At 38.3% G+C, this 14,711-nt stretch overlaps 1 protein-coding gene across 3 annotated transcripts in view; it reads right to left on the reverse strand.

The window, feature by feature from the left end:
• Positions 1-2,945: 2,945 nt before the first annotated feature.
• The window catches only part of RSBN1L (round spermatid basic protein 1 like), a 50,106-nt gene continuing 38,340 nt past the window's right edge, over positions 2,946-14,711 (reverse strand). For all 3 annotated transcript variants that reach the window (XM_080340470.1, XM_080340469.1, XM_080340471.1), the window contains 3 exons: positions 14,457-14,624; positions 9,892-10,000; positions 2,946-9,801 (listed from right to left, as the gene is read on the reverse strand). In XM_080340470.1, the coding sequence (XP_080196596.1) occupies positions 9,145-9,801; positions 9,892-10,000; positions 14,457-14,624 (934 nt within the window). In that variant the 3' untranslated portion in view covers positions 2,946-9,144. The remainder of the gene's footprint in view (positions 9,802-9,891; positions 10,001-14,456; positions 14,625-14,711) is intronic.

A 14,711-nucleotide genomic window follows, 5' to 3' on the forward strand; every position in this document is an offset into this window, starting at 1 on the left:
GTTGTTACACAGAATAACATACTGGCTCTTCACATCCAGGGAGAAGGTCTTTCCAAAGGAACCACAAGTGTTCTATCCCAGAGCATTCAGCACACAGGGTACTCCTTGAAACAAGGACTTAAGTCTTCTGCTCCTTGATGCTGTCACTCAAGGAAATAACCAGTTAACAGTAATTTGTATAGTGTGCTGAATCAATAACAATTCATAGCTGCCAAGTAAGAGAAAAAAAATAATGAAATTACTTGGCCTTTCTGACAGTGAGAATCCACTTTTGAGTCTGGAAGACTAAAAATAAGCACTTTTTAAGCTGCTGAGACAAGCAGTATGTTTACCCAGGGAAAACTGTAGCTGCAGAGGAGAGAGACAATGGGGATGACCTTTCCAAGTGAGAATCACCAGAGCTGTTAAAGACTGAAGCTACAGGGTGAGCTCTGTGATGGCTTTGTACTTGCTGAAGTAGTGCCTTAGGAAGATGTATTTTAATGCCCTAGTATATTAAATCTCTGGGGGTGAAGTCTTTGTTTTATGGAATACTGGCAAGCTCAGATGTGAGTAAATGAACTTGAAATTTCAAGTAACAAATGCAATGAATGGGACTTCTGGGTAGAGCTGGAAACATAAGCATATTTTATGGACTGAAAGTGCACTTCCAGGAGCTACAGTAACACCAAATTCAAATGTGAAAGTTGTCTAGGACATAATTAACATGCACGCTGAAAATACTGAAGCATTTAAATTGTCTTAGGTACAAAACAATGTCTAGTGAATGAAAAGAGCCCATAAAAAAACACCCTAAGATAACAGGAGGTAATGAGATCAAAGTGTCTCACAAATAAAATTTTAATTATGTGCATTCAACTGTACTTGTCTTTAAAAAAAAATATATCTTCCTACAGTGTTTGGATTTTCTGTTTGCTCTTCAGCAACATAGATGGGCCATAAATACATGGGAACCATATTGGTGGAAACTGCTAAAGGGCTTTATTTAAGAAACCAGCCTGTTCCCTTCTAAGGCAATGGATCCCAATTCAGAACATCAGGTAATAAATGAGCTTTAAAAAGAATTGAAATCATGTCTGCCTCAGAGCAGCTAACTGTCCCACCTTGCTAAAGGAGAAACCAAGGAATGACCAAAAAAATTTCTAATCATTAGCTGTTTAAACAATTCAAAATATTTACATCCCCTTTATTATAACAAAAACATAATTTATAGGGAGCTGAAACCATGGTTGAAAAAGCCCTTTTCCCTTCCGTGCCTATGAGGAGCGGCTCTTTGGGAGGTGCGTATCTCCGCCCTGCTTAGGTTTGAACAAGGACCTTGCTCTGTATTGGAGAGACGTGCCCGCTGACACAGGATTCCTGGGACAAACTGGTCTTGGGCCTGCTGAATATGGAAAATGCGAGAGTGAGCACACACATATATATGCTATATGTAAGTGTATGTGTGCATATATACAGTATAGAGAATATGCTTAATCTGTATGTCCCGTTTTGCCCCCTTCAGCACTTAATCAGCACTGTCAAATGGAAACTGCGGTCACTGAGCTGCCAAGGATGTGACAGTCCAGGTACAGCCCCTGGCAGGCAAGCTGCACCTCAGGTGTAGTTTTTATGGATGCTTTAAGAATTTATGGAGAAGGAAGCACCTAAAGAGTTACTCCAGTTAAGGTAAACTTTTATGAAGCACTTAACAAACATTCCTGCAAATACATAACAAGCATTTAAGCACTTAAGACAAATATACACACACACATATCTCTGGTATGTTATGGAACCAAGTACCCACAGTCTTCCCACATCTGATGATTATCACAGAATAAAACACAAAAAGGCCCCGTTCACATGATGCCAAAACCCACACACTGCTCAGAAGAGCAGAGCAGCTTTCCTCAGTCAAGCTGATGATTTTAACAGATCATTATAACTTATCACAACAAATGAGAGAATAAGAACTACCCTCATTAGGACCTGGTATATTATTAGCAAGATGGGCAACGAATGGTGAAATCTGCCCCCTTAATAAACTCCTTCTATTCCACAGATGTAACAATTATCTGAAAGTTTGGCATCTCTAATTAACTGGAATTGAACACAGTTGTTCCAAATCTCCTTGTAATTGCTGCCTCTAATTCAGGAGAAAAATACCAACAATTGCAGTGTTTTGCTTGTGGCTTTGGCTTGTTTGTTATTTGGTTTGGTATTTCAGGTTGAGTTGGGGTTTTGGGGGGTTTTGTTTGGGTTTTCTTCTTTGTGGTGGTGTTTTTTAAAGGTTTATAAACCTGGAATTAAATGACAATGGTTTTGAAAGCTGAAGCAGATGTTGCTTTCTGGTGTCCTACAGGAGCCACACACAAATTAATTTCCTTTTGAACAAGGTGTTTTTAAGGACACAAACACATGCAAGTGGCTCAGCTTTGTTTGCAAAGGTATTTCGATAAGAGAAATATCCCTTTTAACAATATATCAGATTTAACAGACCTAAACCGTACTGACACTTTTGTACCCGCACTCGGGCTTTTTTGTGACATTCAAAAGGATTCATGACACAAAGTAACACTACAGCCCACCATGACCTTCCCAGGAGCTGTTGCAGGAATTACCCAGTTCTCAAAGGTGCTGCTGGCAGCTTCAACATGGAATGAGCTCCACTCACACCTTGTCTGAGATTTACAGCCTGGTCAACTGATCTTGGTTAAATGGAACAGAATGAGTGAAAAGCAGATTTGGTGAAGCTGGCAGGGAAAAGGGGAAGCTGGCGCTGAGACAGCTCACGCTGATTTGGGAGAAATGGGCAGAGGGGAAAGTGGATCCAAGACCCCAGCACAATGGGGACAGCAGAGGAGGAGTCTGCCTCCAACAGCTTTGATTTCAAAGATATTTCAAAAGATTGCTGTTCTGAAACTAAACTGTTAATATATATTAGGTACATAATATATAGAGATATATGGAGATACATATTCTACATTTATTTCTCTTCAAATCATTTATACAAGCTTGAACACTTCAGCATGCATTGCAGGCGAGTATCTACTTTTCTCTGATTAAGGAAAATTCTCAATGCATATGTGTGAAAGGCCATGAAACGATAATTTCCAATTTTCCTATTCATACTGATTTTCCTGACTTGTCACCATTTTAGACCAGTATCCAGTTTTCTTTTTATACTTGAAAAATACAATTGCATGACATACACATCCCCACCCTCAAAAACCTTTAAGTACTCTTAAGAACATGTGTAAACACATCCAAAATGCATTGCTAGGCATGGGTGACAATGTTAAAAATAGGGTCTCAGTTACACAACAGTTTAAGAGATGAAAGCAGTATTATTTTCTGGTGTATATCTATAGCGGTACAGAAACAAAATCTTAAGAGTAACCTAATAGAAATTTTCACATTTGCCCAGTTTAAAAGTTGGGAGACATACAGGTATTGACAAAAGTGAAACTGAGGAGACTCGCATTGTAACAACATTAGGCGTTACCTGTTTTAACACCACTGTATTTTGGGAACACGTAACATTGCTTTTCAGTAATAAAGCTCCTGAATAACTGCATCCTCAGATATAAGTTCTTTGAATGTATTAAATTAATTATCATGGGAAGCACAGCACTATTGCATAACACACCACATTTTTTTTTTCTTTTTTAATAATTGAGGTAAAAATAACTACACCAAATTGGAGAATGAGTGTTTGTACCTCTTTGTTGTACCATTATTAAGGTTTGGGTGGAGTTAACCTCCCATATGAGCCTTTTAAATCTGCACAGCCCTGGGTATCAACTGGCTGCTGAATTTGGAAAGCGTCAGGCTCCGTGGCCTAAGGCCACAAAGGAATCACTGCAAGTGGGACCACTACAGTACTATTAATTCAACATCTTCTCCTTGTACTGAAGTTGGATAAAGAGCAGAAAACTCAATAATGCTATTTCCTTCCATCTGCTTTTTCTGACAAAACCAACATCACAAGCAGGCAAAAGTAAGAAAAGTCTCAATACAGTGCAGAATGATAGTGCAATAGCAAGAAACAGGGAAGACATGAGCACTCAAGCTTAGTTTATCTGTGTTAGCTTTAACCTCAGGGTTCTTTTTGAAGTTTATAAAGAAATCACTGCTAAAAGATGCTTAAGAGTTTGATTTCTGAGATTAAAGGCTCTCAACTACATTGATTAGACAGACAAGGACCAGAGGGCTATTGCATGTTTAGGATACAGCTTTAGCAATCCTGACTTATTTTCCGTTAGTTTTCCACAGACAGGTCTAATTCTCAAGGTTTTCTTCTTGAGACACTTACAGAATAGCTTTCTCAGGTAACTGCCCTATTTTGTCCAATACAACCAGATTAAAAACCTTAAACACACACCTATGCTCTACCAAACACTGCATTTTTCATTCAGGTGGGATGGAAATTAATTGGTAAAAGGCAGCGTAATATCAAAATACTAACTGAAAAATAAAACCTGATAAAATTAGAAGTTTAAACTGCTGTTTTAATCAATGTTTGTATCAGATTATCACAACCGTACACCAAACAGCATAGGACTACTTAGGACTGATGCCCTCGTCAGGAGGCTCATCTACTAGCACGACCAGAACGTGAGAAGATGAATGTTTAGCTGGCACTCGGGTACCTCCCAGCTCCAGAGCAGAGGAAATACCAAGAAAAACAGTGGTTAGAATATAATACACTAAATTTGCAAAGTCAGTGTCCCTGATGATTCTACTAGAAACAGCAACCTAGATATTGTTAAGTTAAATCACGGCTTCTGAACAGAACACAATTTGTATTTCTAAGAAAAACAAAGTGAGTGACTGATGGGAATCAAAGCTCCCCAGGTTTTGCCATGTAAGCTGCAAATGCAGTGGAATCTGCATGAAATCTCAGTATTGCCGATTATACAGGTTTTAAAGTGCATTTCATCCATTTGAGAAATTAATAAAACACCAGTTGAACACAGTGACTGACAAGCAAAGAGAACCTTCTCAACAGCATCATTCACGGCAAAGCACAGATCACAGAAAATGTGTGTTCTCCGTCTCCAACTTGTACACATTCACAGTAAGATAAAAGGTGCTGGTGTGCCTATAGGAAATGTTCTCTAAATATCTGACCACTAGAAAAAAAACTGAAGAAAATTACACATGAGAAGCCTGAAAAGTTCTTTCATCTTTTGATTGGAATTAGTACAGCTTTCATCCTAGTAGCGTCAGGTCTGTCATCTTTCAATAGTTTATTTTGCCAAGAAGCATGGAGAAAAAATGCATTTATTTCAATCAATTCAGCATCCTTATTCACATGCAGATATTAGAAAACAGTCATTTTGATCAATGAATACCTGTTCTGTGTTTTTTGGAAGACTTACTCCATTTTCCCAATCTGTAACATTCGGGCCTGTTTCACAGCCTTCTACTATTTCACGTTTCCATTTTCTACATCAGTTGCAATGCCAATGTGCACGTGTATTTCTGCTTAAAAATCAATTTTATTTATCACCAAGGAATTCTTTCACAGATGAATACTTAAATCATCACCCTCTCAAATAATACTTTATTTCTAATACTAGATAGAATTAATATTTCAGTTAAAGTAGTATTGAAATATTCACTATAGTAACAAGGAAGGGAAAATCTGCATGCCAGCAGTACCTGTAACGAAAATGCTGTTTCAGAGTCAATTTGCAGGCATTTGAAGGGCTGGGGGATGACACAACACTGAGTAACACTTGTACGTAACACATGAAGTCAGTTGCCAGTGAAATGCAAAAGATCCAGTAATTAAAAGAAAGGAAAAAGTAGCTACCATCTTGAAAGCAATTGGTAGTGACAGCAACAACGCAATTCTTTGCTATCCACAAATACGGTACCAATATCTAGGAAAACATGTTTAAATTTCTGCACATCATGTCATTAACTGGAACACCACTGCAAACGCACAGATGTCAACACCATTGCAGCACAGGCAAGAGGCCTTAAGCAGGTTTTTCCAATCTGCAGAAGAACAAGGGCCAAGAGAAACAACAAAACACCAGAGATTTCAGCCCAAATAACAGAAATATTTACATACAACTGAAATCCAGGGAGGGGGGAAAAGCAATAAGCAAAGACTAGTTTCAGTACATCAGAAGACATGAAAGATTTATTGCTGAAGCAAAAGTCTGAATATAAAGTTGTATGCAGCAGGAATAAAGGTTATAGCATAGGACCACTGGAAACCAAAGCAAGACCTTTTGTCAGATTAATGAACAATTTGGGAGCTGAAATTCTCAGAAAACGTACTCCCCTCTTCAAGAGCAACCGCATCAAAATGAGTACAGCACAGGTACAGGACAAAGAATCTTTTTTCTTTTTAAAGCAAAGTAAGAATATACACTAATACAGCCAGTCAACCCAGACCGTTCACACCTTTGAATGCAACGGGAGCTCTGAGAGCCATTGGTAATCCCTGTATTGTTCAGATCGTGCCTGCAAGGAATTCTGCCCCAAAATGAGAATCTAGTCTGTCTCAAAAATCAAAATAACAGATACACAAAAACCGCAAAACCTGCCACTTTCTTTTAAGTTCCTAAAATTCTGAAAGTGATTAAAAAAAAAAAAGAAAAAAAAGGGTTGAAGTTGTAGGCAGTTTAGAAGCACAATTTCAGAACCACGGCATAACCTGAGCAGAAGTTTGAGGCCATAATGGCACTGAGCAGGTCTTCAAAGGGAAATGAAGTTCTGCTCTTAAGTATAAAGTTGTGATTTTGCTAAATCATTTTCAAAGATTTATTTTTTCAGTCGAGACAGGGCCTGTGATGCAGGAAGATGTTGGCTGCCCAGGGGATGTATGCAGACACTTCACTAAAATCTGACCAATTGGAAAAAACAACAAAAAAACCCACCAAAAAAAACCCCACAAACAACTCCAATGAACAATCAGCATATGGATGAGTAGTATACAATCTTTTTTTAAAAACCAGTATCTGGCAAGGCTGGTTTTGATAAAGCTGGAGCCTTCTGCTAACCCCCTTGGAAAGCTGCATGCATGGAGCACATTACAACGTGCAGCTCTGCTCTTTCTTCTCTTCCACTGCTCTCCAATGGCGGGCACAGAGAACATGGACAGAAGGCTCCATAATTGTGTATGGATGTTCAGAAAGTCAGAGATTACAGGTGGAAGTTTCCAGATAATTCAGAAAACACAAAGGGAGCTGAGACCACATTTTTATCAGAAAGGCTCAAATTGTTACACAAACCAATTAGTTTTTCAAATCAGAATCTGCTAGAGGAATAATCATGTCACACATGAATCATCTGCTCCTGGTGTGAGGGAAAAGCATGATCCCTGAGGCTGCAAAACTGGTACTAACCTCTTAGCCAGCATCCAAGAATCCACCAGTTAGACTTACAGACATATGAGCCACATCCAAAAGATTCATGTTTCTATTGCTTCTCCAATATGTAATTATGGCTATGTAGGAGTAATGTTTAGCAATTCAAATATTGATTTAATTAATAATTCCTTGCCAGACCTATTTTAGATTTAAACAAATCAGAGCACTCATCTGTTAAATGGCAGATTTGAGTGCCAGGCATAAGTACGCAGTAACATTTTGAATTTTAACTACCTATAAGCAAAAACCATTTGCAACAAAAGGGCCTCAGCTAGTTGAATTGGACATCACCTGGAAATCATATTGTTCTGTTGCTACAAATGAAGCCAAAGTGATCAGTTAAGCACATCAAAGGTTATAAACTGGGCACACACTGGGAACATACTTTCAGGAAGTTATAGGGAAAAATGAAACAAAAATCTGAGATAGATAGGGCTTTGGAAGTAACAATAGGCCCAAGGTTCTTAAGTTTTAAATATTTAGTTGAAAGACAGGCTGTAGGACAGTTTACTGCTAGTTGTAGCTACCTGAAAAAGAAATATCATTCAGATGTGTTTGAACTATACAGTAATATGTTACACAAAGAATCAAATAAGTTAAATGCTGGAGTTTTTGCCATTACCACATGAGTTGCTAGCTAGCCTTGAAATCCTCTTCCCTCAGAGCATGGCTTAAGAGAACTCAAGCGTTCCATAGGTGGGAAGAGAGAGCAGTTAACTTGGACACCACCGTTATTATTGTAACGAAACAATTCTCATTTACAAACTGAACTGAGGAGGAATCTTCCTACTAGACATACTGGCAAGTATCTTTATTGCCTGGCACTATCAGCGCAGGGAGCAATTCCTGGGCATCACAGGCCACTGCTAAACCTGAGGCCTTTACAGGTCGATAAGTAAAGGTTTAAACATTCTTTAATTTTAGTCAGATAACTGATTTAAGTTGAGGGGGGTGGTTCTTTCTGCTGTGAAATGGAGCTGTTCCAGCTGTGGTTTGAGCAGGGGCAGAGGTCGCCCCAGCCCCACCGCTGTGCCCCACAGGAGGACCAGGGCTGCCGCTCGGTTCCATCCCAGCATCTGACCACAGCAGTTTGGGGAGCGCCTGTAGTGAGCAGCCGTGAGGGATGCTGTCAAGGGAGGACTGATTTTGCACTGACTGATCTCCATTTACAAAGAATGCCTCAGCTCTACCTCAGGTTGCTACATCTCGCCCCACGACGGCGTAAGGGCATCCTATGCCTTAGTGCAGGTAGAAACAGAACCATGTAGAGAGGCAGTTTAACTGAATTATTTTTTGCAGACCCAAAAATAAAACCAATCTGTTATTATGAACCTTTATTAAGTGGCTCACATTTCAGTATAAATCACACTAAAAAGATTTTTAAAAAAGATATTTACACTACAGTGCTGACACATTTAAAATGAAAAAATTGGTATAAATAAGCTCTATGGAAAAGCCTGGAATTGTCAAAAAGAATTCTGGCTCATCTTACAAAAAATATATATGTTAAATGTCAGCTCTACTCTAAAACCTACAACTCAAAATTATTTAAAGACTTCTTTATGTTAAACCTGCAGTGTTTACAGTGCATCTGGCCCTAAGTGCTTTGATACTTCACAGTTATGGACAGGCACTGAGGAATGTTACAAAGCTACATAACTATTTTCTGTAACAGATGCGAAGGCAAGTCACAAACTTACCTCACAGAGTTTATGAATCTTTACATTATTACATCATTAAGTTTAAAAAGGAATTTAAAACCATATATACAAATTCAGCACAAAAAATCATCCTCTCTTTGTCCATGCAGTTTGGGATACGACGAACTATGTTGTCTTGTATCATCTGGATGTACGTGACCTCCAGGACATAACTTGCCTTGTAAGTCCTTGTTGCCAGGTTCAAATTTAGAATCCATTTCCAACTTAAACGCCGTTAATTCCACGTGATCCAATCTAGTCTGAACATTCTGGCCCCCGACGTCATTAGGTGCCACTGTCTTTTCAGCAAGATCAACATTCATGGGTTCTTCTTTTATTCGGTGAGGTGCAATAGGTTCATGTTTTAGCGGCATAAATTCCTGCTGCAGATACTTTGTCTGCAGAGCATCTGAAAATTTGGTGTCTTCGGAGGTATTTTTGCTTATCGTACAAATTCTGCTGTCAGTCTGAAGTCCAATAACCGAAGACTTGGGGTCTGCAGAGGTCCCTGCTTCAACAGTACTTGTATTTTGAGAGAGTTCTTCCTCTGAATGATACAGCTTGAGCCGGATGTGCCAAGCCAAACTGCACACAGCCGAAACTGTTTTGAACTGGTGCACAACATTCCTTGGGATAAAATAAATGTCATTATCGAATAACTGAATTCTGGCATATCGAATGCCTTCCCTTCGCAGCTGATTAAGTTTTGCATCGTCAACCCACTGGACACACTGGAGGAAAACAGGAAAAAAAAAGGGGGGGGTGAAAACTTTGATTTAGGACCTAGAATACACCTGATCAACAGTTCATAGCACGCTTACCTGTGAGAGTGGAGGCTCATGCAAATCTAATTGCATTCGCTGAACTACCTCTAAGAAGTCTTCAGCATGAAAACAAATTACATCTTTGGTTATACGAGGCTGCTCAGACCTACAGAAGAATAAGGATTGCAGAGTCAGAAGCCGAAACTAACATGCTACGGAGAATAATAAAGACAATCTGAAAGCAAGGATAAAGCTAATGATTAAAAAACTTCATCTATTCTAGTATAACCTACATTAAGAGAGAAAGGTTGATTAAAATGGTTAATTCTCAAACACAACCTCATTAAACTGGTTAAATGAAGTAACCACAATTTCTTTACAGTAACAGTAAAAGCAACAATGAGAGGTCAACGAAAGTCAGTATTTTTAATTTTTATTTTTAATTGACCTCTGTCTGCCTTGATGCTGAAAGACAGATGCCCCAGATCCACTGGGCTTACTCTGTCAACACTAACATGATACGCCCATCAGGTACCTCAAAGCACGCAGCAGTCTGACTAGTATTATGGGAAACATTGCGGAGTATCTTAGTAGTAAAGCCAAACCTACATGAAGCTGCCACAGTGCTAATAAGGAGCAAATGCTGACATCCTCCACAAAACATTCCTTAAAAATGCATTCCTATCTGTGCTCCCTAGTGAGCTACAGAAGGGCAAAATCTGAATTAAGGTTCATCTCTGTATTCAAACTGTTAGGAGAATTCACCTCTCAACCCACAATATCTCCTCCGAAGAAATGCACACCCTTTCTGTAATTCCTTTAGAGTCATTATCCAGAATCAGCTAACAAAATGCTAAACCAGCTACAATCCTTATCACTTCCTGATCTGAAAGCCAAACTCAGTTCTTCAAGGGAAACATATGAAACCAAGCTCCATGTGTTTGCTTTTGCGGGATGTTTGGTTTTTAAAAGGTTTATTTCAAAACACGGTGATATAAAGATTTCATTGACATAGGATAAAGCTCACATGGGAGTGGTTTGGCAAGGAAAATCGATCAGCCAGAAAGAGCCTGGTTGATGATTTTCTTCCTTCCCCGCCGCCCTCCTCATCCCACCACTGGCCCCCCCAGTTCCCACTGGGACCCCCAGGATCCCCCTCCTGCTGCCGCCAGCTCCGATGTACCAGGGCCCAGTACATTTCAGAGTTTATTTAACCATCTTCACACACTCTTTTTTAAAAGCAAGATGTATATTTTGTTACTAACATTCTGAGAAGTAGGCAACGATGTACAGATGTACAGTTTATCAGGTTTTTTTAAACTGAGAAAACGATGTTTATTTTATATAGGTTATCCCATAATAAACCAAAACAAAACAGTTTGAGGCTGTTTTCAGGGAAAAAAATAATTCCAGATCAACTACTGAAAGTATGTAAAGGAGAATTTTCAGACCATTTTACAGACATTAAAATGACTCTATATTTTGGTCTATATACTCCTGAAGAACATTTAAGCACTGAACGCAAAAAGCTTCTCTAGAAACTATTCAGTGGCATAAAAAAAATATTAGCTACATTAGTCTACTTTTTATAATGCAGATATGTTGTTGGTTTGGGGTTCTTTTATATGCATCTGGAGTTTACAATATTTTAAATAAAAAATTAAATAGAAATAATATGTGCATACTAAAAGAACTTCAGTGCAAAGCAAAGTTTTCACAGCACTGCCTACTCTGTTGTATGCATTGTACAGGACAAAGTATAGATAATTATGTCTTTAAAATCATTCCTTTTCTCAGTTCGTATATATATATATGTGTGCGTGTATACATACGTACGTGTGCGCGTGTGTGTATACATATATATATGTATGTGTGTGTGTGTGTATATATATATATACACATATGCACAACAGTATGCCTCACCAACCCCATGCTGCAGTTCTAACCCAGAACATGACACTCCTTTTGCAAACACTGAGAAAAATTATTGCCAGATAATATTTAATTCTGCATTTGCAGATTTGATATTTAGCACAGCTTTGAGATTATATTTTGTAAAACCTGAAGCTTAGGGGGTGTCCCTCCCTCCAAAGCAAAAGGTTAGCAGAAGAATTTAGTTAGATGTCTAAAAAAAGGTTAAATCCAAACCGAACTGTAAGACTTCAGAAAAAAAAATCCATTTAACTGTCTCCTAGAACACTGCTAGAACTATTTTCGGCATTTTTTTTTCCTTACCCTCATTTTTCAAAAGGGTTGTTTTTTCTATTTTTCTATAACTTTTCAAAATAGATTCAAGATTACAGGTTTTACCGTGAATATTTCTGACCTAATGCAACAAATACAGCAGTATATAACAAATTCCTGCCATCAGACAGAGAAGCATTAACAACTTCATGCTCTGAAACACAAACTTGAAAGCCGCGCACTGAAGCACAGGACAGGGGTTTATTTGGCCAACAACAATGCCATGAAGCACCTTTTGCTGGCCCTGTAAAAACCCACTCAACTTTCCCACATAAAAATCTTGCAAGTTTCCATAATTTAAAATGTCACTGGCACACTTGGTATCACCTACTGGAATGGCATTGAGCAATCAGTACGACCACAGTACTGTTTATCAGGCTTCAGTGCAGTGCAGTCTATAAAACGGTTGCTAGCAATAGCCAGAGCTCTGTTACAATTTGTAAATATTCACAGAAATAATAACAGATCCTAACCCAGTAATTTTACAAAACATCTCAAACCAAGCGTCTGTCATAATTCGGAAAGCAAATATTATTTTTGTGTTCTTCCAAGTACTATGTTTAGTTTCCAGTTCTGTCCTCTATCCCCAAGAGCTATTTGTTGCCTTTCAACTGTTCTGTTCCCGTCTTTTCTGAAAGACACCAGTTGTCTTAACACTAATATTCATGCCTATCAACTACTAAATACATCTCGCTAAGTCTACAGCAACTTCTTGATTACAAAGCTTTTTTTGTTTTGGCAAATTCAATTCATTTTTATACTAACCACAGACTAATAGCTCAGTTCAGCAAGTCTAGGAATTGCTTTATTTTCTCCTCACATAAAACATGAGTTTTCTATATGGTATCTCATCATGAAAACATGTGCATTATTGCTGCCATAGTGCCCTACTCACCCCTGGAACATCTCCAACTTTCAGTTCCCACAACTCACAAATTATGGTAAAGCTAATACCTGAAATTATTTTAATGTGTTACATTATGATAATGAAGCATCATTAATTAAGCCCTGATTAGTTCTCTTCATGTAAGTACAGTGAAGTGGCTTGTCAAAATTATACAAAAATGTGGAAAGCGGAAGATGCAATTATCATTGAGGTCAAGTTTGAAATATGTAATTTTTGTTGTGTTGATTATGTTACACATTTTCCTCCTCTACATGTCAGTCTCTAATTTTTTTAATCTGCATTAAAAACTGCATTTTCAGTCCTTACACTGAAGCGAAATACTGTTACTTTTTTTTTCCCCAAACTGAAGTACTTTCAAGTTTCATGGGCAGTTTTCCCTAGTGCCTATTTTCAGATCACTTTTTAATCTACATAATTTCTATTTTGACTAATTCCATTCATTTTTCAAGTTTAATAGGTGTTTTAATGGAAACTGAATAGACACGCTTTTCCACAAGTTCCAACGTATGAGAAAAGATGATGGTTTAGATCTGAAAAGCAAGAAAACTTATTTTTAGAATGTCAATTAATATGTAATGATTTTCACGGGAGGAAAATCTTTTTATGAAGGTTTAGGATGAGAATGGGATGGTCCCACAGACATTTAAATTACTATCAATTATTCCATCCTCTATCTTAAACTCATGCACTGTAACACAAATTCACGTCATTTCATCCAAAGGGAGTTCACTCTTCTAATTTCTAGACAAAGAGCAAAAAGTGGCTTTAGTGCTTACGTATGCAAAGGTAACCTCCAAAACTAAGGTCATTCTCCCAGACCAAGGTCAGAAGATCCTGAAAAATGCTCCCTAGATCTGGGCCAGGAAGCCTATATGACCATGGGCTGTTTTGCTAAAATGTAAGCCACTTCAAATGAGATATATTCATTTCTTGAATCTTATATGGGAATTTCAAAGACAAACACCACAGAATATCACACAACCTCCAACAGGATTCTTCCCAGGTGATCTACCACAAATAAATCAGGGTTGTAACTGCCATGACTTCAAAGCAGAAGCATAAAAATTGTGCTTATATCCAGATAAGATGAAGAATTGCTGAAAGGTCTTCATGTGCACCTCTGAGGCAGAAAGTCACCTCAATCCATACACACTATTTAAAGCAAAATGAAGTGCATGAAGTGTTTTTACATCTAATTTTAACTCTGTTACGGCAACTCAAGTATAGCCATTGAACTGCTACTGTAAGGCACCTTTCTAGTTTCAGCCACACAGCAAGTGTATGCAGTATGTAGCAGAGGACAAACATCTAATGCACAGAGACAGAAGGGAAAAAAATCCACTATCTATTAAGTCGTCATTAAATCCCTAACACTAGATTAACCTATTCCGCACTCCTTCTACCAATTACAGTGAGAAATTTAGGCAAATATTTTTCAAACACCTAGGTGAATAAGTCCCTCAACACATACCACTCTCCACAGTGCACAGCCTTCAATACTCCCACAGCAGCTGTGGTCTGTCGTTCAAAACCTTGTCCGATGTGATCCGCATGGGCTCGTGTCCGGTCTTCAAATAGCATTTCACGTGGTTCACTGGTTCGAGGTAGGTACTGCAAGTTTTTTATTTCATTGGTAGTTCTGTAAAAGAAAAATATTACTGATACAGAAATTTCTGTAATTACCTGATATCCACCATAGAGAACAGCATTGTTTTTCTCCCTTCAG

The sequence above is a fragment of the Nesoenas mayeri genome, assembly GCF_963082525.1.
Source record: "Nesoenas mayeri genome assembly, chromosome: 1".
In the NCBI taxonomy this organism is placed as follows: Eukaryota; Metazoa; Chordata; class Aves; order Columbiformes; family Columbidae; genus Nesoenas; species Nesoenas mayeri.